Here is a 23,159-nt window from a genome sequence, read left to right as displayed (position 1 = left end):
TTGTCAGCAAGTTTACACAGAGAAGGCATAAAAAGAGACATGCAATGGGATTCTTTCTTGTTATTTCTAAAGTAATCTAAAATACAAAAATTGCTCCTTTGTATCCTAACAGATAGTACAGTCGACTCCACTTAACTGCACATCGGTTAAATGAGAAACATATTTCCTGTTCTGAGACAAAATACCTACGAAAGAGACCAGAACTGAGGAAATAATGTCCAATTTTCCAACTGTGCATGCCCCTGAGCCTCACTATTTTTTCCCAATTTACACCACACAATGACTGAACTTGTATTTTACACTAGCTAAACTCACAATATGACTAATATTTCCAGTCCATTTACATTATGCACAAGTATTCATAATGAACCATAAATAAAACAATGTGTTGCTGCCTCATCTATTATCATGTGAAGAACACAGCATTAAATTTTGTCCCTTTACAACAGAGATCTCCATCTATCATGATACATGAGCCTGTCTTGTTTTCAGATGCCAAATAATAAAGAAGTGGTGTACCATCTTTATTCATGTTAGTATAACCATTATGTCCGACTTTCTGAACTTTTCACACAAAACACTATTGTCCATAATATTTAAGCAGGTGAGACAAAAAAAAGCATATCCAACTATAAAATTTACACCTATAGTAATATTGTAAAAATTTTCACCTGAATATAGAAACAAATGACAAAGATATGTGACCTTCACAAATTTTAAAGCACAGCTTTAACAGTGTGCACAACGATGAAACATGCTTTCTCTTTAAACAGGTGAGACAAGCAAGACAAAATTCAGATCTATAGCAATATAATACCAAAGTTTAGCTGAAAGCAGATACCAATCTATACATTTAAAGTAACTTTAACATTATTCACAATGATGAAATTAGTTTTTTTCAAACTGACATTGGAACTCCTCATATATTATGCTTTAAATTTTAGACCCATACCTATATTATCAAAGAGATTCCCAAATAATGTAGAAGATACAAGACTTTCAAAGCTTAAACACAACATTTTGGTAGCATTCTACATGTCTAAGCAGGTGATACAAGAAAGACTGGAACTCCTGCAATATTACAATCTGTAAACCTTAGACCTTGATGTCATATTATCACAGAATTTCACTTCAATGAAGCTCTTCGTTACGGATCACTGCCATCTCACCTCTGTCTGCGTTGGTTCGAGTCTCGGATTCGGCTAATGTGGACATGTGAGAAAGCTTGCCAGTAGCTTCTCGTGGGTCGGTGGTTCTTTCCGGGGTTTTCCCGGGTTCTTCCTCCACCATTAATACTGGCCGCCATGTATAGCCTATCGCGTGCTGAAAAATGGCGTTAAACCCTACAACAACAACAACAACAACACTTCAATGAAGCAATGATATAGAAGATTGGTGACTTTCAAAACTTTACTGTAAAACTGGCTGTATCTCACTGCTGATACATAATAAGACAACATCAAGCAAACACTTAAAACATTATCTATCAACAATGTTTTCTACCAGCAGATTTTAAAAACTTTAATCAGTTCTGTGACTGCTAGGTAACTATTTGTTTATAAAACTTTTGATATTTCTGTATAATTTATAAGTCAATCAACAAGTCTGGATATAAATGTAACTTTTAAATATTCTGAAATTTTTGCATGTTCAAATGTGTACACTATTACCATGCAGCAGTCCCTTCTAGTAAGAACCATTTCAATAGAAACCACGCATGGTTAGAGACCTTCTAGAATCCTGCACCAAAGTATTGAGTCATTTCTTTAAACTGGATACTTTTGAGATCAAAACTTTTTATTGATTTATGAACGTAGTCTTTATAAAGAGAACTGATTATCTGTACCGAAATATGTGGCCAGTCTTCAGAAGGTGGCCAGGTTATAGAGTGGGTCAGTATAGGGAAGTTTCTTTAATGGACCCCTTATGAGAAGCTATGCCCCCTCCCCCACATGGCCATTATTTATGAAAGATGGGTGGTGTGGGCAGGCAGGACAAATCTAATAGAGGGGGACCACTGTTCAAGGTCATTGCTTTCAATACAAAAGAAATAATGTATTCAGGGTAAAGTTTGTTGAAAACATCTTTATTTAACACCATAAAAACAGTGCACTTGAGTTACTAAGTCCTAGCATGGCACCATTTCAGGAAAAAAGATTAATTAGATGATAATGAGGATGACAATAAGGAAGAAAATCAAAGATGATAATGAGGAAGAAAAGAAAGAAGAAAATCAATAACAATCAAAATTATCATCAACACAACATGAAGCCCCATTTCCCTCTTAGTAAGCAAGATAATGAAAATCAATTGAGTTATTACAAGAGAAACACTCACTACATATCAGCATCACATTAGAAAATAAATGTAGTCATTAACATAAATATTTAATATTACTAAAGAATGCAGAAGTTCAGGTACGTTTAATTACATAATATTTAGTTATATTAAAATCATGAAAACTCTAATGTCAGCATTATCAGTTAAATGAACAAATACTGTTGAGTTCGTTGAGAAAATTTCAACTTAACAGCATAGATCCAAAAACAAATCTAAGAAAAAGGTAGCTGAATATAACCCTAAAATTTAAATTTTCACAAGTGGTAAAATGCATATGCATGTGAGACAGCATGATAGCCTGACATCCCTTCAAAGGCAAATGGAATGTGCTGGGATCATGTAATATCATTTTCAAAAGTGGTAAAATGCATATGCATGTGAGACAGCATGATAGCCTGACATCCCTTCAAAGGCAAATGGGTCGTGCTGGGGTCATGTAATATCAATCACTTCATGCAAAATAAAGTTACTTGTGCATCAACTCTGGCTGCATGTATCACCAGTAGACTCCAGAAGATCAAAAGGCTGAATATTACAATGGCAACATGCTAACTTTGCAACTATGTGGTCCCAGATTCAATCTGGTACAGCAGCAAGTGAAGAGTATGTGGTAACAATTCAAGAACTGGGGTTTTCTCCAGGTTTTCAAGTTTCCTGCATGACAAAAACCACATTAAAATTGCATATGTTCAGTTGGATACATCATAAGTTATATAAACGGGTAATAACAAGACAATACATTTATGCAATGAAAGATTCAAGTGAATCGAAATAACATCAAGAATAAATGGCTTCTGATGGCTATACAAGTCTGAATTATATCTGACTTTCATCAGACTGGATTCTGAAGTGTGTGTGTGTGTGTGTCTAGCACTAGGGCATCATGCTGCAGACATATAACATAATGTCCCACCCAGTCACATTATCTTGACACCAGACTGATCAGTCCTAACACTAACCTCTAATGCTGAGCGCCAAGCAAGGCAGCTGCTAGTACCATTTTTACAAGTCTTTGGTATGACTCTGCCAGGATTCAAACCTGTGACCTCCCACATCTGAGGCAGACATTCTAACCATTAGGCCACCGGACTGTCGGATTCTAAAGTATTTTGCACTGGTAATGACTAGAGCATATAGCAGTGTTTTAATAGCTGTGTTCAAATTAAATTCTGAAAAGGATGATAACACCAATGCAGAAATGTGTTATATTAAAAGCAAATCATCACTCTGAATTGGTCAGTGAAAGCTTTAAGGAGCAGCCTGTTTAGGATCATAAACCCAGCCACAAACGTTCTGACAATACTTCTGCATGTAAAACAATTTGAACATAGAGTACTCACATGGTCCTGATTGAAATCTTACTCTACGTCCTATGATACAAATTTAACATTATAGTACATGTATATTAAGCTAGGTTTCCCACACCTGAATTTTTTGTCAGCACTGTCCTTGTTTTTTACAGACTTGTAAAGGATATGGAATTTTGGCAGTGGATTTTTCAAGAAATATGTACATATATATAGTCAACATTACAGTAGGCTGAGTTCTTCATTTTGAAATACAGTTCTTGAAAACTTTGTCCTCAAACAAGCAATTCTTTTAGTAAAAGATCAAAATTTTCTTTTACACCCTTCGTAGGGAACTGTTTACACAATTACAAATTTCTAATTTATGGATTATTTTCTACATACAGTGTGGTCTGCCTGCCAAACAGTGTTTGCTGAATTAATTATACAGATTTATTATCTTGATTTTACAGAGTCTGCATGTCTAAAACAACAGTAAATGAACAGTTTGATAAATATGTAAAAAGTTAGAGATGTATAACTGTAATATTTCATAATGGGTAGCCGTAACTTTGTCTCTAAGTTAAATGCATATTGTACAATTATTTTTTGTACAGTGTTCATCTACTGCTACTTCCAAGAAATCCTTCAAGTAAAAGTAGAAGTTTACGTCTTGAAAGTTTGTAATTTTGATGACAGTACTAAATTAATAATGTGACATAATGTGTGAAAATGTAGTTTGAAACGGAAACAGTAAATTAATAGAGTTTGGCAGTTCTTTTTACAAAAATGATTAAGGCAGCAATTGAAATCTCACAATATCCATTCAGTCACAAAATAAATTGTTGGTGACCATCTTTACAAATTAATTATTTGTAAGCAGTGTACAATTTACCTGTATTTATTTTGCCATTATTTACCATACCAAATAGAAGTAAATATTTTATTTATATTTGTATCAATCTAAATTGTTTTTAATGCATCAACCATAACACCTGATGTGTGGTGTTAAACCACGAACTGACACATAAAATACTCTAATTCAAGATTATTTTACGTTTTTGATTTTTGGTACAGCATTGTTATCCATTTATTTCAACTGAAGTCCAGAAGCAGGGATCTGACTACCTGAAATTTTAGCACAAGTTAAATTAATCCAATTCTTTACTTAAACACATCTCAATTAAAATGGACCCTGGAAAGTTTACCTTGTCTTGTGTTTTCCCTAGAACGCTTTGGGGAAATAAGGGTGACACTTTTCCTCAAAGTGTGATCTGAAGGAAGCTTTACTGTGATGCCTGTATTTGATGCGGTCACCAGTTGTGATTCCTCCACACCTTCTTGGTTGTCTTGACCATCAGCACTGACCACCTTTTCCAAGCCTGCAATCCCCTCGACTTCTGCATCATCAACCTCTTTCTCTCCTCTGTCTTCAGTTTCATTTTTTTCTGAGTCTTCAGTTTCTTCAATCTCTTTTTCAGTTTCTTTCTCCTCTTCCTCCTTTCTCTCCTCATCCTCAATCTCCTCTCTTGTTTGTCCAATATGAATGACCATTTCTTTCCTGCCTGCATCAATCTTCTTCTCGTTTTCATCACTCTCCGCTCCTCCATGCACATACACCGCCTAATTGAAATGATATTGGAATAATGGTACATTAGTCCTTCACTTCAAAGAACACAAGTCTAATGTTGACCCTTGTATAATTTTGGGGCAGGGTCTATCCCTGTATAAAGCAACAGCATTATACTGAAGGACCTTGTTACCGGTTCAACATTTTTGTATTACCATAAATACAAATTGTTCCATTCAAGTAGTACCCTTTACCCAACTGTGTAGCACTGTAGTTATGCATCTTTCTTGGAAGTGGAGATTTGACCAATATAGATGATAATACATATAACAAGAAAAATTTAAGTCAGTTGTTCGTTTGCTTTGCTAATAAAATTCTTTGTAACAGCATAACTATTTTGATCTGCTAGATCTAGGTGTTACATTTTGAGAATGTCCAGTTTGATAAATAGTTGCAAAGTTCATTTACTCAAATGAGTAAATATGGATGTATGTATGCTGCAAACCTGATGTATTATTGCTCTCCTGTATACACTGTGTCAGAAGTTGAAAACCTAAGGAGATAGACAGCAAATGACTGTCAGAAGTTGAAAACCTAAGGATATAGACAGCAAATGACTGTCAGAAGTTGAAAACCTAAGGAGATAGACAGCAAATGACTGTCAGAACTGAAAATATAGTTAAATACTGTCCAGTGCCTTACATTTGGTGCAATCACCTGTCAAAAGCAAAAGCACATTGTTGCCACAACCCCACCCAACTGCCATAGATAAGCTTGGAACCCCAAACCACTCAATTTGAATTCAAGAAGTCTGGCTGATGAAAGTTAGACCATAATCAAACAAGTATTAGTGCCATTACAGGTGATGCATAAATGTGGCAGTGGCAGCAAATGGTAATGGAACATTAATGGCAGAACTTGATCAACAAGTGAACCTTGAGATTATCATACCAGTAACAGAGCCCACTCTATTGGTTTCAAGCTTGGTAGCTGTTCTTAAATCCATTCTGAACCACAGAGTGACAATAGATCCAACAAGGCAGCCACTATCCTCTACCTGCTATCAAAGAACTATTACCTGAGCATGGCTGAGCTAGAATCTTCAGCAAAACCAATCTCAAAAATAGATTATATCATGTCCCAATAGAATTTGAGATTTCTTTCCAAACCACATTTAGTTTGCCCAAATGCCATTGACTATAAATTAAATCTGGAATTTCAAACGGCACCAGAGGAATTTCAACATCATGGGTAATCAGGTGCATGTAACATGCACAATGATATTTTGATCTATGGGAAAGTCAGTCATTAGGAAGAAGCTATAACAGTCCAAAATGATAAGTTCTGAGCTCTACTGCAGATATGTAAGGCTCAAGATCTCAGAACATTGAACAGACTGAGTTCAAGACCAAGGAAATCTCATTTACAAGGCACCTGCTAACTAATACAGGTCTTTTACCAGATTCAGAAAAGGTGCAAGCACTTGCTGAAATGCCTGACCCAACAGATAAAGCAGAGATATGATGACACCTGACTCAACAAATAAAGCTTGGGTAAAGAACAATTGGCCACAGAATTTGATCTTGAAAGATTCTACCAGCTTACACAATGGTACACAGTTACTGTAGAAATAGATCACAAGAACTAAGAATCCATCTTCATGAAGCCAATACACAGTCTTCCCAAATGTCTGCAACATATGGTAATATGCCTTAAGAACTATGATCTCACACTGCAATATCAGCCTGGACAAGAAATCTACCTTTCAGATAACCTCTGCAGGGCAATCTCCAGAACTAACCGAAAGATGAATATGGGAAAGGAACTGATCAGTTAATATGGTCCGCTTTCTCCCCATCTCATATGAGAGAGTCAGAAAAATACAATAGACTGAGCCAGATTATACTATGCGATAGCTGAAAGCATCCATCCATGATGGATGGCCAGAACACAAAAAGTAAACCATGCTACATCACTGCTATCTTACTTGAACATACATGATGACCTTATCATTCAGGCATAATCTTCATGAGAAAGCATGCATTAATCCCAAACTACAGATAACCAGCATCAAGCTTGGCAACAGAAAGAAACACTCATTTCCCATGATGTTCCTGGCTGACCTTTGGCTAAGACTGGTCTTGACTTGATGTTCTGCTAAAACTGGACTATCTTTCTAATTACTCAAAGATTGATTTCCTTGAGGATACCAGAGCTCAAGCTGTCATGCATAAGCTGAGAGCATAGTTTGCTTGACATGAGATTCATGACATCTGCATCTCTGACATCAGCCCTCAATATGCTTCAGAGGATTTTCAATGCTATCCTTGTCTGAGGGAATATTAGCACTGTCCAAATTCACCAAGTTATCCTTGTCTGTGGGAATATTAGCACAGTCCAAATTCAACAAGTTATCCTTGTCTGTGGGAATATTAGCACAGTCCAAATTCACCAAGTTATCCTCGCTGCAATGGCAAAGCTGAACAAAACCTTGCAAAGACGGTCAGATTTGTCAGAAGTAGACATTTAAATAGCACTATTGGACCTAAAGTATACACTTACGCAAGGATTTTACACAAGCAATATCCAGAAGTAAATTTACAGATGGGCAAAAAGCAAGAAAAATTTAAAACCAATTCAGCGAGGTGTCCGGATGGCACTTAATAAAGCAAACAACAATAAATCCTGGAAGATAGCATTCGTCTGTGATAAAATAGACAAAAATAAATGTGTACCATAGGAACAAACATCACCTGGAAACCACCCAAGAGTACTTCAAAGAACACTACCACCAGCCTGATGGTGACTATGACAAAATACACTTTAATTTGAGAACTGGTACAGTGGCAATGGGTACAGCAAAAATGGTTCAACAACAACTGATACAATGCAAAATGGTACAACACAAAATGGTGCAAAGCATAAAGGTATACTGATATCTGCACATGCAACAGTAACTGGAAGTTTAATTACAGCCACCAGGAAACACAATGCAATATCTACAAGGTCACTTAAAGTTTCAAAGAAGCCAACCTATCTTGCAGTTTATGTGTAGCTGTCACACAGTGATAAGAACAAGGACAAAAGGGAAGGCTATAACAATATAGCTAATACATTCTGCTAAATCTTAGTGAGGTTTTTTGAGAATGGTTTTGATAAAGAGCTACAGCATTGACTTTTGATGTACCCAACTGATGTTTGCATGCTGCAAACCTAATGTGTTATTTGCTTTCCTTTCCCGCCATGACTCACACTTTTCCCCATGTCTCTCTATGAACAAGGTTAAACTCAATAAAGCTAACGCCATGACTGATAGATAACAATGTCACACACTGTCATGAAAACACTGGTCAAATTTGCTGCCAATTTAATCCTTGTCTGAATGAATGATATCCATGTACATGGTCTTTGCTTTTGCTTTTGGATCAGTCTATATAGCCCAATGGGTAGAACAGATTTGGGTCTTTGCTTGCAAGTGGTACAGTTTATTTAAATACATAAATAGTGAGACCATCCAAAGCATGTGTACCTATGAAACCCTACAGTCAACAAAAGACACTATTTATATATACTGCCTATGTACTGATATTATAAATGTACTAATGGACAGTGATTATTCTCATCCTCATTAAAGATCACAAACATGTACATTAATCTCTTAATTCTAATGAGTGCTGAATTATATGAAATTATTACTTGCAAATGCTGCCATCATTTATGTCAAGATACATTTGAAACTTAGTATAAAAATGTATGATAAATTATGCAACACTGATTAATCAAAGTAACAATTATCTGTAATTTTATGGTAAAATAGAGTATATAATCCAATGTCCTTGTACAAAAATATGCAGATAGGTGGACTCAATTTGATAGCATATCATTTTCTGATTTTATAGACAAGTAAATATTACAAAATGGTTTTAAAAAAAGACTGTTACACTCATCTAGATGACTACAAATAATGCACCAAGGGGTAATAGTCTGGAATTTTAGAAGCCATGATAGACAAACCTGTGTTGTCCCAACGTCTGAAGTTGCATCCTGGGTTTGCACTGAACCTTTGGCAGATTCAGATTCTTCAGATGCTAAACTGGGAGTCTGGGGCATCGGTTCGGTCTGAGGTAACCCTGTACTGCCCATAGATGGAAATGAAGTCATCAGATACATCTGTGATGTATCAAACTCAGATTCATCTGTCTTCCTCATCCCTGGTCCAAACATCTTTGATGCAGAAGCAACCATATAAGGTGTCTCTCTTTCTGTTGACGGTGTTTCCATCATACTAGGGTGTGTCTGAGGCATCATGGCATAGTTGGATCCTGATTCCGATGGAGAAAATACTTTTCGCTGACTAGTCATGTCTGGTAAAAACTCCACAGACATATTGTGTCCCTTTCTTTGACCATCTCCTTGGCCAAAACCAGCACCTCGTCCTCTGTCCAAGTCATCACTACTGGCACTACCACTATCACGGCGAGATCGGAATGTTGATGTTTCCTGGTCTGTAGAACGAAAACTCCTACCCCTCTGTCTCTGTAATGGTTGCCCCTGAAAAGCAGATTTGAACCACTGAGAATTACATTTTACAGTCACAAACCAATAATAATAATAATAATAACAATAATAGCAATAATAATAATAACTCCATGATGAATAAATAATCCCCCTTTGTGAAAAGAACACTTCATTAATATCAAACCTTGCGACTATTTGAGCTGAAATAATTACTGATGGAAGAACACTTGGAGACTTTTAAGTACAGCCAAGATTTGATGCCTGGACCCTGGATGAACTCTCAACTGAACTAGCAAAACAATTTTTTTAAAGATAACACTCTTAGGGAACTTCTGTGAAGACATCTTATTTAGCAGTAACAGAACTTCAGTGAAGACATCATGGTACTCAGCAATAATAGAACTTCAATGAAGACATCATGGTACTCAGCAGTAATAGAATTTCAATGAAGACATCATGGTACTCAGCAGTAATAGAACTTCAATGAAGACATCATGGTACTCAGCAGTAATAGAACTTCAGTGAAGACATCATGGTACTCAGCAGTAATAGAACTTCAATGAAGACATCATGGTACTCAGCAGTAATAGAACTTCAGTGAAGACATCATGGTACTCAGCAGTAATAGAACATCAGTGAAGATATCATGGTACTCAGCAGTAATAGAACATCAGTGAAGACATCATGGTACTCGGCAGTAATAGAACATCAGTGAAGACATCATGGTACTCAGCAGTAATAGAACTTCAATGAAGACATCATGGTATTCATAAGTAATAGAACTTCAGTGAAGATATCATGGTACTCAGCAGTAATAGAACATCAGTGAAGACATCATGGTACTCGGCAGTAATAGAACATCAGTGAAGACATCATGGTACTCAGCAGTAATAGAACATCAGTGAAGACATCATGGTACTCGGCAGTAATAGAACATCAATGAAGATATCATGGTACTCAGCAGTAATAGAACTTCAATGAAGACATCATGGTACTCAGCAGTAATAGAACTTCAGTGAAGACATCATGGTATTCATAAGTAATAGAACTTCAGTGAAGACATCATGGTACTCAGCAGTAATAGAACATCAATGAAGACATCATGGCACTCAGCAGTAACAGAACTTCAGTGAAGACAAACTGGTATTCATAAGCTACAGAACTGTTATGCATATTATTAATACCTAAAATTTCTATCAAGTGATTGGTCAATCCACATAAAATACTGGGCTCCACTCAAAATTAATTTATTTTCATGTAATATCTATTGATTTAATATCACTAAACTTTTTTTACAAAAATGGGGTCTTAGATCCTTTTTATACTGACCACAACCCTGTTTATTTTTCCACAACCTTTATAAATGTTTAGCAAAATAGCTTTAAATGAAATGTATAAAAAGCCAGTTAGTACATGTATACAGACTTAATATGTAAAGCTAACTGAGCTTTTTCTAATCTAATACCTGATACATAATAATATTATAAAATATATTCAACAATGGAAAAGAATTAATTAGTTAAAAGAATGGAAATCTTCCTTTACACTGGGTGACAGAAATATCAGAAACCAAGTTATAAACACTGTGTGAAGAGTAAAACTTTAGTATTTTAATAAATTAACTAGTACCCTTCAAGATGACATCAGTGGTTCAAAAGCTTGGTGGAATGAAGCCAAAACACTTCCAAAGAAGTATAAAGATGGATTATAATGAATATCTTCGACTTTATAAAGAACATTTATTTAAAAAATAATTCTCTCAACAATACTTTACAAAGACTTCCAGTACCCAGCCCGCTATGCCTCTTCCTGGCATTTAACTAATACTATTCATATGAGTAAGGTAGGAAGTCCTGATATTGCCCTAACTATATTCATATGAGTAAAGTAGGAAGTCCTGATATTACCCTAACCATATTCATATGCGTAAGGTAGGAAGTCCTGATATTGCCCTAACTATATTCATATGAATAAGGTAGAAAGTCCTGATATTGCCCTAACTATATTCATATGAATAAGGTAAGAAGTCTTGACATTTCCCAAACATTATTCATATGAGCAAGGTAGGAAGTCCTGATATTGCCCTAACAGTATTCATATGAGTAAGGTAAGAAGTCCTCATATTTCCCTAACAGTATTCATATGAGTAAGCTGGGAGGTCCTTATATTGTCATAACAGTATTCACATGAGTAAGCTGGGAGATCCTTATATTGTCCTAACAGTATTCATATGAGTAAGATGGGAGGTTCTGACATTGCCCTTACACTATTCATATGAGTGAATTGGGGGGTCCTGACATTGCTGTAACACTATTCACGGGTAAGCTGGGAGGTCCTGACATTATTTTAATACTATTCATATGAGTAAGGTGGGAGGTCCAACACTGCCCTAACACTATTCATATGAGTAAGGCAGGAAGTCCTGATATTCCCCTAATACTGTTCATAGAAGTAAGGTGGGAGGTCCTGACATTGCTGTAACACTATTCATGAGTAAGCTGGGAGGTCCTGACATTGTTCTAACACTATTCATATCAGTAAGGTGGGAGGTCCAACACTGCCCTAACACTATTCATATGAGTAAGGCAGGAAGTTCTGATATTGCCCTAACACTATTCATAGAAGTAAGGTGGGAGGTCCTGACATTGCTGTAACACTATTCATAGAAGTAAGGTGGGAGGTCCTGACATTGCCCTAACACTATTCATAGGAGAAGGTGGCAGGTCCTGACATTATTACTCTATTCATATGAGGTCCTAATGAGACCAACCTTAAGCTACTTAAGAACTTACCCCTATAGTATTATCACATAAATCAGAAATTTGTAAAAATTTGATCCAAACATCATATTTTTTAAAGTACAAAAACAGGCAAATGTTACCCTGATAAAAAAATTGATTACAAAAAATGTCTCTAATTAAAGACATATTTTCCTAATAAACTGCACGAATAAGGTCTATGGAAAATGTGTCTTCAAACATTTGGATAACTATTATAATTGCCAGCAATCTAATCTCCATCAATCTGTTTTCATCCCTAAAAATTCTGTAATTTTAAAACTGTGCATAAATTTTAATACATGTATCCTTTAAAAGACAGTTGATGATGGTAAAGAACAGGTATTTTGTAAAATAAATAAATCTTTCGACAAAGTCTGCCATAAATGTCTAATTTTTAAACTAAGAAATAATAGATTTGGTAGTAGATTACTGAAATGGTTTTATATGTATCTTTCCAAATGGCACAAATAGCTGTCATAGAAGGCTGCACTTCAGATCAACATCATGTCAGGGCTGGAGTGCCTCAAGGATCTCTCTTTGGACCCCTCATTTTTATTTTACATTAATATTAATGGCACTGTCAGTGATGTTCAGTCCTATATAAGACTTTATAATAATACTTTGTGTGGAAGAAACAGCCCTGGCTGTTTATGCTCTGAATGAAGACCAACATAAAAGCAAACTGTTTATTAAATTACATTTCTGCTATAATACATGATCACATTACAATAGGATAACTTTCTTTGCTACACCAAATCCACCCATCCTGGAAAGAAGGCAAAAATACATTTCTGACAATGCATTATATAGAAAAAGGGAAGCAACTCTTGCAAGTTAACAGCCCTTCCTACCAGCTACATAGCTACATTAGGAGAAAAGGTAAGAGGAAAAGAACATACTGAGCATCCTACCTCACCTGTGTCTTCCATGAAGAATATGAATGCTTTACTAATGGATGAAATCCTCCTAACGTTACTTTAGCAATGGGAAAACCTCATTTATCACATGCTATGGGATTCTGCGCTTTATTATAGTCTCAACCTTAAAGATTTTTCCAGACAAATCCAATACCACCTGGTTATGAGGTTGCACTGTAATAAATGTTTTTTTAAATACTATTTGTGCAGCTACTATTGGTTTGATGAGGTTCAGTTCTCTCCTCTGCATGGCCATGTATTGCAGATGAAAGCTACAGAAACTGGCATCTGAACAAATTGTTATTTTCTGATTGTGGGTACTCCTGTATTGTCAATGGTAAAGAAAGTGTTTTGATGTAGGCCAAGATTACAATATTCTGAACTAGATGGTCTGTGAAAGGTTGCCATTGGGCTAAAAGGGCCACTTGTAATGACACATGTAAAGGCATCAAAGATGTAACAAATCTGTCACCACACTGAACAGGCAGAGGAGTTGAAAAAACTCCCTCACTAAGATAATCATTTTTTAAAATATCTTTTACATAGCTTTAACAATTTTTCAGTCATATCACTACAATGTCTGCAGTGTAGCTGTTTATAGTCATGTCTAGCACTGGGTCATCATGCCGCAGAAATGTAGCATGATGTTCCACCCAGCCATATTATCCTGACACCAGGCTGACCAGTCCTAACACTAACCTCTTAACGCTAAGTGCTAAGTTAGGCAGCTGCAAGGACCATTTTTATAAGTCCTTGGTATGACTCAACCGGGGTTCAAACCCACAACCTCCTGCACCCAAGATGGCCACTCTAACCACTTAGGCCTCCGGAGCGGTCATACAAGATTGAGGTGTGTGTAGAACACTAAACCGAAATGAATAAAAAGAATAAGATCCAATTTTTGGACATTTAATATCCATTCTAGACTGCAAAATCTTGCATTTGTTGCACCATGTTGTCATCTCTGTAATTTAATGATAAACAAACAAGTGCATACAGTATATATAATTTAAAATAAATGCGTAATGCATTATAAAAACAAGTTATAATTATAGCAAATGCCTAAAGAGAGTGCTTGGGAGATTCCACTGGTGAAATGTATGTTGCCATTCAAGGTCAAATATGTCAAAAATGAATGGTACAATAATATTATAAAATATCAACAAAGTTACCAGATTTTACCAAAATGATGTACACACCAATAAAACAACATTGCGACTTACATTGCCACTGAAAAAGAAATGTGGACCATTAAATTTAAGTTATAAAATTTACTGAATTTTACTGGACATCATAAGAACTAGCTTAACCTGGGTATAATGGCAGCCACCACTAGAGGATAGATAGGAGTTAACCTGTAAGAGTTGCCTCCCTATATATGTGTGTGTGTGTGTGTGTGTGTGTGTGTGTGTGTGTGTGTGCAGGTTTTAGTAGTGGACTGTTTCACAACGGAAAATTATATACAGATTATCAATATTTCTGCCTTATTGTCTGATGTAGTATTTGATGTATTCAGTATTTCTTGATCTGATTTTTTATGTACTCTGTACTTAAGTACTTTCTATGATGATATTTGCAAATAAAGACTCTGAAACCAATGAATAAACATTCTTTAAAATTATGTAAGAAATTCAAATTTGTAACCCATCTTAAACAATAAAAAAAACTTTTACTCAAAATAATTTCTCATATATGTGCTATGTGTGTAACTGTGATTTTCAAATCATTAATTAAATTCTAATTAAAGAAAACGAAGCTGAATCTCTTAAGCTGCAAGTTCAAAATAACTATTTTTTAATGACAGTAAGCTCCAAATTCATTTGTCATCTCTATTTAGTGGTTTAAAAAAATACAACGTTAAAGTCATTATTAAAATTCACTGATTCCATGGATTGGGGTGGGGGTCTGTTTTTTTTCTTCTCAGAAATACCATGGATTTCATGGATTGGTGAAGGTATTCGATTATTTCCATTGAAGGACTATGATTTCCACTGAAGGACTAGTGTTTCCACTGTAGTACAACTGTTTAATGGGTTTTATAATTCATACCGTTAGTGAGAGTGATAACCAGAAAAATGTATACCCATAAGAAATAGTGATTTTGCAGAATAACTTACAGATATGTTGAGTTATTGATGTTATTTTATGCATTTAATAAGTACCATGATGCCACAAGAAAAACTGGTTGCATCTTTGACTTCTGATGCTTGACAAAAACACTTACCCTCACTCGTATTTTGCCACATAAAACTCCCATCCTATCCTCAAGCCACATCACTCTCTTGCGTGCCTCATTAACAGCCTCACTGCTATGATCCAAAGCATAATCCAGTTCCTCACGTGCAAAATGAAGCTCTGCATTGATTTTATGAAGGGCCTGTGAAATAACAAGTAGTATATGGCATAGCTAAATACTTCTGCAACTGTATTTCAAAAACAAAATAGACTTCACATGCACAATATAATGGATGATTTCTTCAGACAGAAAATGTGATTTTTTTTCCAAAAACTGGTTTTAAATTTTGCCAATTTACATAAAAGATTACCAATAAAGGTGACTTTTATTCAACGTATTGATAACAGCAACAAATTTATATTCTGTTATGTTTATAAACTAGTACGCAAGATTGGGTGTCCCTTCTCCATTTACCAAAAAAATACCATTTACCGCTATTTTTATCATACATACATGCTGAAAATTGCAACTACCAGATCAGGTATTTATACATTTTTATTACATTATACAGTGATGTTATTAACAATTAATACCTACTCGCTATAAATCAGTGACATGCATCAAAACATTGACATGCTGACTACAGCAAGCTCCTAATTGTCCATGACTAGTTTAGGACCTGAAAGTTGGCAAATCCTGGACACATACATATATTATAATTAAAAAGTAACCAGTAAGTTAAAATATGAATATTTATTACTTATTTGTTCAAACTTTCTTTAAAATATAAATATTCACTTTATCATGTCTGTGCAAGAAAAAAGCAACGCAAACTTTGACATTCGCAACAACATGGAAATGACATATGATAAAAGAATCATGACATATCAGGGTCAATACTGTTCACTTTAAATCAAAGATTGGCAAACAGTATAGATTCTGACCTTTTGGGGCAGGTCATGGTCTACACTAGTCACCTGAACTAATACATAGGTCAAAATGTATAGATATTGATCTAGGTGGGCATTAAGCATTATTTAAATCATAGGTAGAGCAGATAGTATAGCCCTGGATCTACTTGGGTGTTTGGCATTATGACAGATCAGGGTCTACATTGTCCACTTTAAATCATAGGTAGGGCAGAGAGTATAGACATAGATCAACCTGGACATTAAGCATTATGACAGATCAGGATGTTTTGCAATTAACAGCTGGGGAAGCATTAAACATAAACAAGTAATGTATTTAGTCATACCTGCAACACAGTGATTGCTTTTTCTGATTTTTCCTTCAGCTCTTGCACCTCAGTTCGATATTTATTCACTTCCTCTAATGTTTTTGCATTTTCCAGACCTGTCAGTGATTTTCTCAGAGCATCCTGACTTTGGCAGACAGCATTGATCTTAAATTAAAACAATTAGACAGGGCTGTCTCTTTAAAAGCAAAATAAATTTCTCGAATATAAATTGGTGTGTTGAACAATATAACTAATAAAGATCTTGATTAGAAAGTGCTGAAATTATTTGAAAATACATCGGTTAGCCTCATAAAACTCATAAGTTTGCATCAAAATTATCCAATAATACATTGGTTAGCCTAATAATAATGGTCCTACTTGCAATGAAATATTATGCTCAGGAGGTTCTGTTTGTTGTACCACTTCAGATAAATATTGTGGGCCATTTGAATGGGCTGCATCAGATTAATTACACAGATGGTATTCCAGGGTTCAATGCAAAAGTAGCTAATGTATCTTGCTTCATTTTTTTAAAAATGCACATGGAGATAAAACAAAGTGTAACAGACTAATTTGTCAATCTGTTTGATATGTATTAATTTAGAGCTGTGTAATTAAATGCTCAGTGTGAAATGTCAGTGTGTCAGAAAGCAACAAGAATATTTGATTCATTGCATCTAGGTCCAAAACAAATCAAAGAAATAAAGAAAGCAAAATTTCAAACTATGTAACAATGGCAATAATAGTTAAGGCAAATACAAAGCAGAAATAATTTCTATAAGTGGCTAAGCTAATGAATAATGATGGATATGGGACAGCTTAGGACTCAATAAAAGGCTTGACCAATCAGATATTTAATATTAAATACCCACTCCTTACACGATAGGTTACGGACCAATTCATTGTTCTCACAAAAATGTAACAACTGTCATTACAAAAAGAAAATAACATTTATTGCTCTTTTAGAAAAAAGTAGCATCCACAATGTAGAAATAATATGGTCCACAATGTATATGGGACAAGAGGAAGTGAGATCTATGTCTGTAACATCAATTGAAGTAAAATCTGCATTGAGTTCAATAATGTATAAAAATAAAGTGTACAGAAATTGATAATCACTTACAAATATACAGGATTCAAAAATAAAACTTGTGTGTACACAGTCCTTATAAAAGTTTATAATTTCTCAAGTTCCCATCAGGCTGACAAAAACGTTGGTAGCAACTCATTTTTGATTTGATCACTGACACATCCCCATGACATTAACAACTGGTCACACAAGTACAATAGAAGAAACTATGCTATTACTATACCTGCTCTTCCAAAAGAATATCAGATCTGTGCTGGACTGAGTATTGTGACTGAAGAGATACCTGACCTTTCATTGTATGGGATCGGTCTAAAACATGGACCTGCTTGGCTGTCATCTTTATTAATATGGCTTCTGTAAATGGGAAATTGAAAACTGCTGCTAACACTACCTCAAACATTGAAAATCTTATCCATATTTGTAGTTTAGAGCAAATAACTGTTTTTTGTCTAGAAAGATTCACTGCTAATGAAAGTAACAATTATTTACTATTCAATGATACATAGGTGGTCTTGTTATCATGTGTATACCCTAAGGGAATTCTGTATTTATTTTTTATTTTATTTTTACAAATTTTTACAATCTCCACTACCTGAGGCTCAGTATCAAATTTGTTTATATATCAGGGGTGGAAAATTTTATTTTAAAAAAAATTCAGCTTGTCCCATGGCAAACTGACTGAAAAACAGACCTTTCCCCAGGGCAAAATGGCCAGAAAACTAAAGTTGCCCAAGGGAGATTCAAGCTTGAAAAACGAATATGACAATATAATATCACCTTGAAATTGGTCACAAGCACCAAACCAATCATTAACAAACCAAATTTTGTGCACTTATCAATTAATGCTGAAAGTCTGCTATAATAAAAGTCATACATGTCATGTGTGTGCATTTACCCATCTTAAATTAAATATACTAACATCATTATAAACCTCAAATTTTCAGGAATATCACATACAACTGGCAACCAATAACAACGCTTTTCTACAAAGTAAAATTATAATGTTTTTGCTAGACTTTACTTACCCTGATGTCTTTTCTCTAATAAATTCAAATTCTCACAAAAGAAATGGACATGTGCTATGTCTTACATTGTAGGACTATATTGATGCCTAATCCATAATTAACAAAAAGCAAATGACCACAATTGATATGAATGAGCATCAAATTAGCTGATATTAATATTGGTTTCCATATCTCCTTCGTCAGTTGATAACAGATGAGTTCACGATATCTTAGCAACAAAAGAGCATATTGAATTTGTGTCAAATGGTTAATAATAAAAAATAAATTTAAAGTTTGATTTATTGTGGCCTCAAAAAACATGAAAATGTGTGCTATACAGTTGCAGTTTTCTAACCGTTATTTACAGATCAGTTGGTGGAGATGTGACTAATATAATATGATTGACCCTTTCACATTTAAAACTGCAGTCAGTTTGGTTGGCAATGTCAACAATATGGCGGCTAACAGGAGCGAAAATGTTGCAAAGGAAAATGCGGTTTAAAGGCGGCGATGCAAGATTTTCTTAATGCCATACACACAGTCTGTATCTCAATATCTGTTTTTATCGCATCAAGCAAAACCCAAGACAAGATAATTGTTTTACCAAATTAAACGAGTACCTGCTGTGTTAAAAGTCGTCAAATTGGCGACATATTCTGGGAGTTCGACCATTCGGAACGCCTTTGTTTCTTTCTAATATGATGCGAGTTTCTCGAAGAGACTTAGAGACATCGCCTGGTACTTTCAAAATTTACAAGTTTTGTGGGGACGAAGATCCGGCGATATGTGCGAAGAACATGGTCTTATGAATGATAAGTTGTTAAAATAACTCTCGACAACGTATCAGCAATAAATGGAATACATGCACATATAATTTTTAATGTTGTTCCTGCAACTTTGTAATAAAAACAAAAACTTTTAAGTGTCCACAACCACTGCTGTAGCTACGATGTCGTAGCCTCAACATGATTTGTTGTGGTCCACGAGGTAGGAGTAAGTGTACTAATATTAGTACTCCTGTAAGTGGTGAAACGTCACCCATTCGTTGTTACTCTGTAAAGTTAATCAATTTAAATAAATTCAGATATTCACAGCCCTTCACGTAGGACAGTGAAGATCTGGTTTTAATCAGATTGTGAAATTAATCTGCCGTAATAACAACACGTGTTTGAGAGCAGTCAAAATGGCCCTTATTTATAACATGCCATGGGAAAAGCCGATATCGTTCCGATTAAGAATTTATCTAAACTACAGAACACATTTTCATTTGTTCTCGTCCTAAAAGAAGTTGATATTCGAATGTTGTTGTTGTAGGGTTTAACGCCATTTTTCAGCACGCGATAGGCTATACATAGCGGCCAGTATTAATGGTGGAGGAAAAACCCCGGAAAGAACCATCGACCCACGAGAAGCTGCTGGCAGCTTTCTCACATACCCACATTGGCTAAATTCAAGGCTCGAACCCACGCAAACAGGTGAGATGGCAGTGATCCGTAACGGAGTGCGCTTTAGACCACTTGGGGCCCCTGATATTCGAATGACGTATTAACTCCATGAAATTTTGGACCATCCAGGCTATTTCTGCGAGACAAATTTATGCTTCAGTTGCATGTTGGAGCAGTAATTTACAGAATTATTTGGTCTCGCTTTGCGACCCTTTTGGCTAAGATCAAAATGTAGTGTATGTGTGTGTGATGTGGATTTTTGGTAGTGTGGCAGTTTATATAGTGATGTCTAGCAATGGGGCATCATGTCACAGACATGTAGCATGATGTCCCACCCAGTCACATTATCATGATACCAGGCCGACCACTCCAAACACCAACATTTTAATGCTGAGCGCCAAGCGAGGCAACTGTTAGTACCATTTTTATATGTCTTTGGAATGACTCGGCTGGGGTTTGAACCCGCATCCGAGGTGGACGCTCTAACCACTAGGCCCCCGTCTCAAAAGTGTAGTGTACAGGAGAATTTGCGAATTAAAAATAGCTCTGTGAATTCGCATTTTATTTTGCACAAATAGCAGAGATGGTCGGAATGCTTCACCTCAATCTTTTTGAGTGAATGATCGGTGTGTTCCGAACGATATCTTTAATCAGTCGGAACGTCCGCGGTTTATATGTCGAGAAAGTTTGTCAAACCACTCTACACCATCGTCGCTTAACAACGCCTCTGCTCTCTGGCGATTTACTATCCAATTTTGGGTATCATCCCCACGCCGATACTCTATGGTCACGTTTGTATGTTCAGAGCAACAAATTAATTCCAAACACTTAGCCCCATTACTTGATTTTCATGACTTATTAAGGTTATTAATAGTATTTAAACACCATCCAATTTCTTTATACTCCTCCCGTTTTAAAAACAAAAACCATCAAGGATATACAAAATAAGTGCTCAAAAAAAATTGTAGACACGTGCCCGCCTAGGGCTGGTGACTTGAATAAACTCACAAGCCCTGACTGAAATTCTACTCGAATTTTCACGTGCCCAAAATGTTCCCTTCTTTAATATTGTCACACAACGTTGCAATAGCTACAGTTCGAATATAAATTCAACAGAGCTCAAAGGGGTTTGAAGGTAGAGCAAGTGGTCACCACTATGCTATATTTAGCAGGGACTGGATGGTCCTGTTGTTCAAACTTCTCTGCTGGATACTCTGAGTGAATCCCGGTCAGAACCGAGTTGACGTATGTCGCTGTATTGCTTGCATTATGTGCAAAAAATTCATAAAAATACCCACCCAATCTTTGTTTTCGTTTTTTTAGCTGACGTACATCACAACATTAAACTCCGACAACCAAGAGAAGAGTTATGAAATTTGTTTTTGTTGGGTTTTGCTGATAGTTAATTGCTTCCTAAATCGGCTTTAAAAATGAATTACACTTTAACATTATTCCGACAACTGAAATGATCATGGTTTGCTTTCTATACATGCAGTAAAATCCTACTTCAAAGAAATGTTGCCGCTGTTCACAAACTTGTCAAAAATATCATACATGTGGCTTAAAACATTCTCATTCAGAGCAATATGTAATAACTTTTGTTCTTCGTCACGCATCTACCATCTCTTTGATTTACCTATAATGGATTGTTCCACTTCCTCATCCTATCTATGGAAATTAGCACAGTGGGCTCACCCACTGCAGTCTTCAAATACATCTCACTAGCTATTGTAAACGTGTGAACTGGTGGTTAGTACCTGACGTCTTTTGCCATTAATTATCATGATACTCAGCACACGAAGCCAGGCTTGCATCATTGAAAGGCCGATACCAGTGGAGAATATTAAGATAGCGGAATAATACAACAAAAATGTTTCGGCACTAAAAAAGTAGCATTAAATCGGTTATTTCCATGTGTGTCGCACCGGTGTTTTCGTTTTATTAGTCACAACAATGTCAGTTACAGAAGTACTGCGTGTTTGTTTAAAATGGCACTATGCAATCTTGGGATTTTCGTATATGGAGCATCATGGGATGCAAGGGTACCGGGCTATATGTTGTCAGGCTCTTTTATTTTGGAGGAAAGTAAATCTTGCATATAGTCCGCAATCCCATCAAGCTTACATGGAAGTGATCGGTTTTTGAAAACACTGGAAGTCATGAAGTTTGAGATCACAATTGCATTCACAACATCGAATCCAGTCATATCGGCTCAGATCACACTTATTTTTTCCATATAACATCAGGAATTTTTTAAGTACTGAACTTTCCTCTATGTCCAAATCATAATAAATCTAAAGTACCTTCAACGATGACTCATTGTTTAGTTTTTGTCATTAGTTATCCGGCATTTTGTTTCAGAGGATGGGCAGTAGTGAGTGGGGAAGCTTTAGCGTCAAGGTGAATTCTATGTTAAAGTTGGGTGTTTGACCTTTGACGTCAAGGGGAATTTAACATGGGTGGGACTATAGCGGGTCAAGGGATTATGATTGTCTAGCGTCAAGGGCTTGGGACTGTCTAGGGACAATGGATTGGGCCTGTCTAGGGACAATGGATTTGAACAAGGGTAGTGGACACTGGCAACATTGTTGCAAGAGGCTGTCTGTATAGTCTCCCTACAATGTCCCTAAATTGTCTCTATAATGTCCCTAGGTATGAGACATAAACAGAGATATAGATATATCACACAAAAAATCTTAGATTTATGAACATAAATCCATCACGCAAACAAATATACAACTGGCTTTAAAAAAAAAAAGTTTAGGCAAGAGAGAATATATATCTTTTCGAGGCAAT

At 35.8% G+C, this 23,159-nt stretch overlaps 1 protein-coding gene across 2 annotated transcripts in view; it reads right to left on the bottom strand.

The window, feature by feature from the left end:
* LOC149802650 (uncharacterized) overlaps nt 1-19,583 on the bottom strand; it is a 104,813-nt gene extending 85,230 nt beyond the window's left edge. For both annotated transcript variants that reach the window (XM_089952012.1, XM_089952013.1), the window contains exons 1-6: nt 19,539-19,583; nt 18,138-18,268; nt 16,843-16,989; nt 15,636-15,788; nt 9,211-9,747; nt 4,835-5,249 (exon numbers count right to left, since the gene is read on the bottom strand). In XM_089952012.1, the coding sequence (XP_089808138.1) occupies nt 4,835-5,249; nt 9,211-9,747; nt 15,636-15,788; nt 16,843-16,989; nt 18,138-18,251 (1,366 nt within the window). In that variant the 5' untranslated portion in view covers nt 18,252-18,268; nt 19,539-19,583. The remainder of the gene's footprint in view (nt 1-4,834; nt 5,250-9,210; nt 9,748-15,635; nt 15,789-16,842; nt 16,990-18,137; nt 18,269-19,538) is intronic.
* Nucleotides 19,584-23,159: the final 3,576 nt, after the last annotated feature.

Source organism: Sinohyriopsis cumingii, chromosome 3, assembly GCF_028554795.1.
Source record: "Sinohyriopsis cumingii isolate HCF-2022 chromosome 3, ASM2855479v2, whole genome shotgun sequence".
NCBI classification, from domain to species: domain Eukaryota; kingdom Metazoa; phylum Mollusca; class Bivalvia; order Unionida; family Unionidae; genus Sinohyriopsis; species Sinohyriopsis cumingii.
The sequence above is the reverse complement of the archived record's forward strand: the minus strand, read 5'-3'. Positions and strand labels throughout refer to the sequence as shown.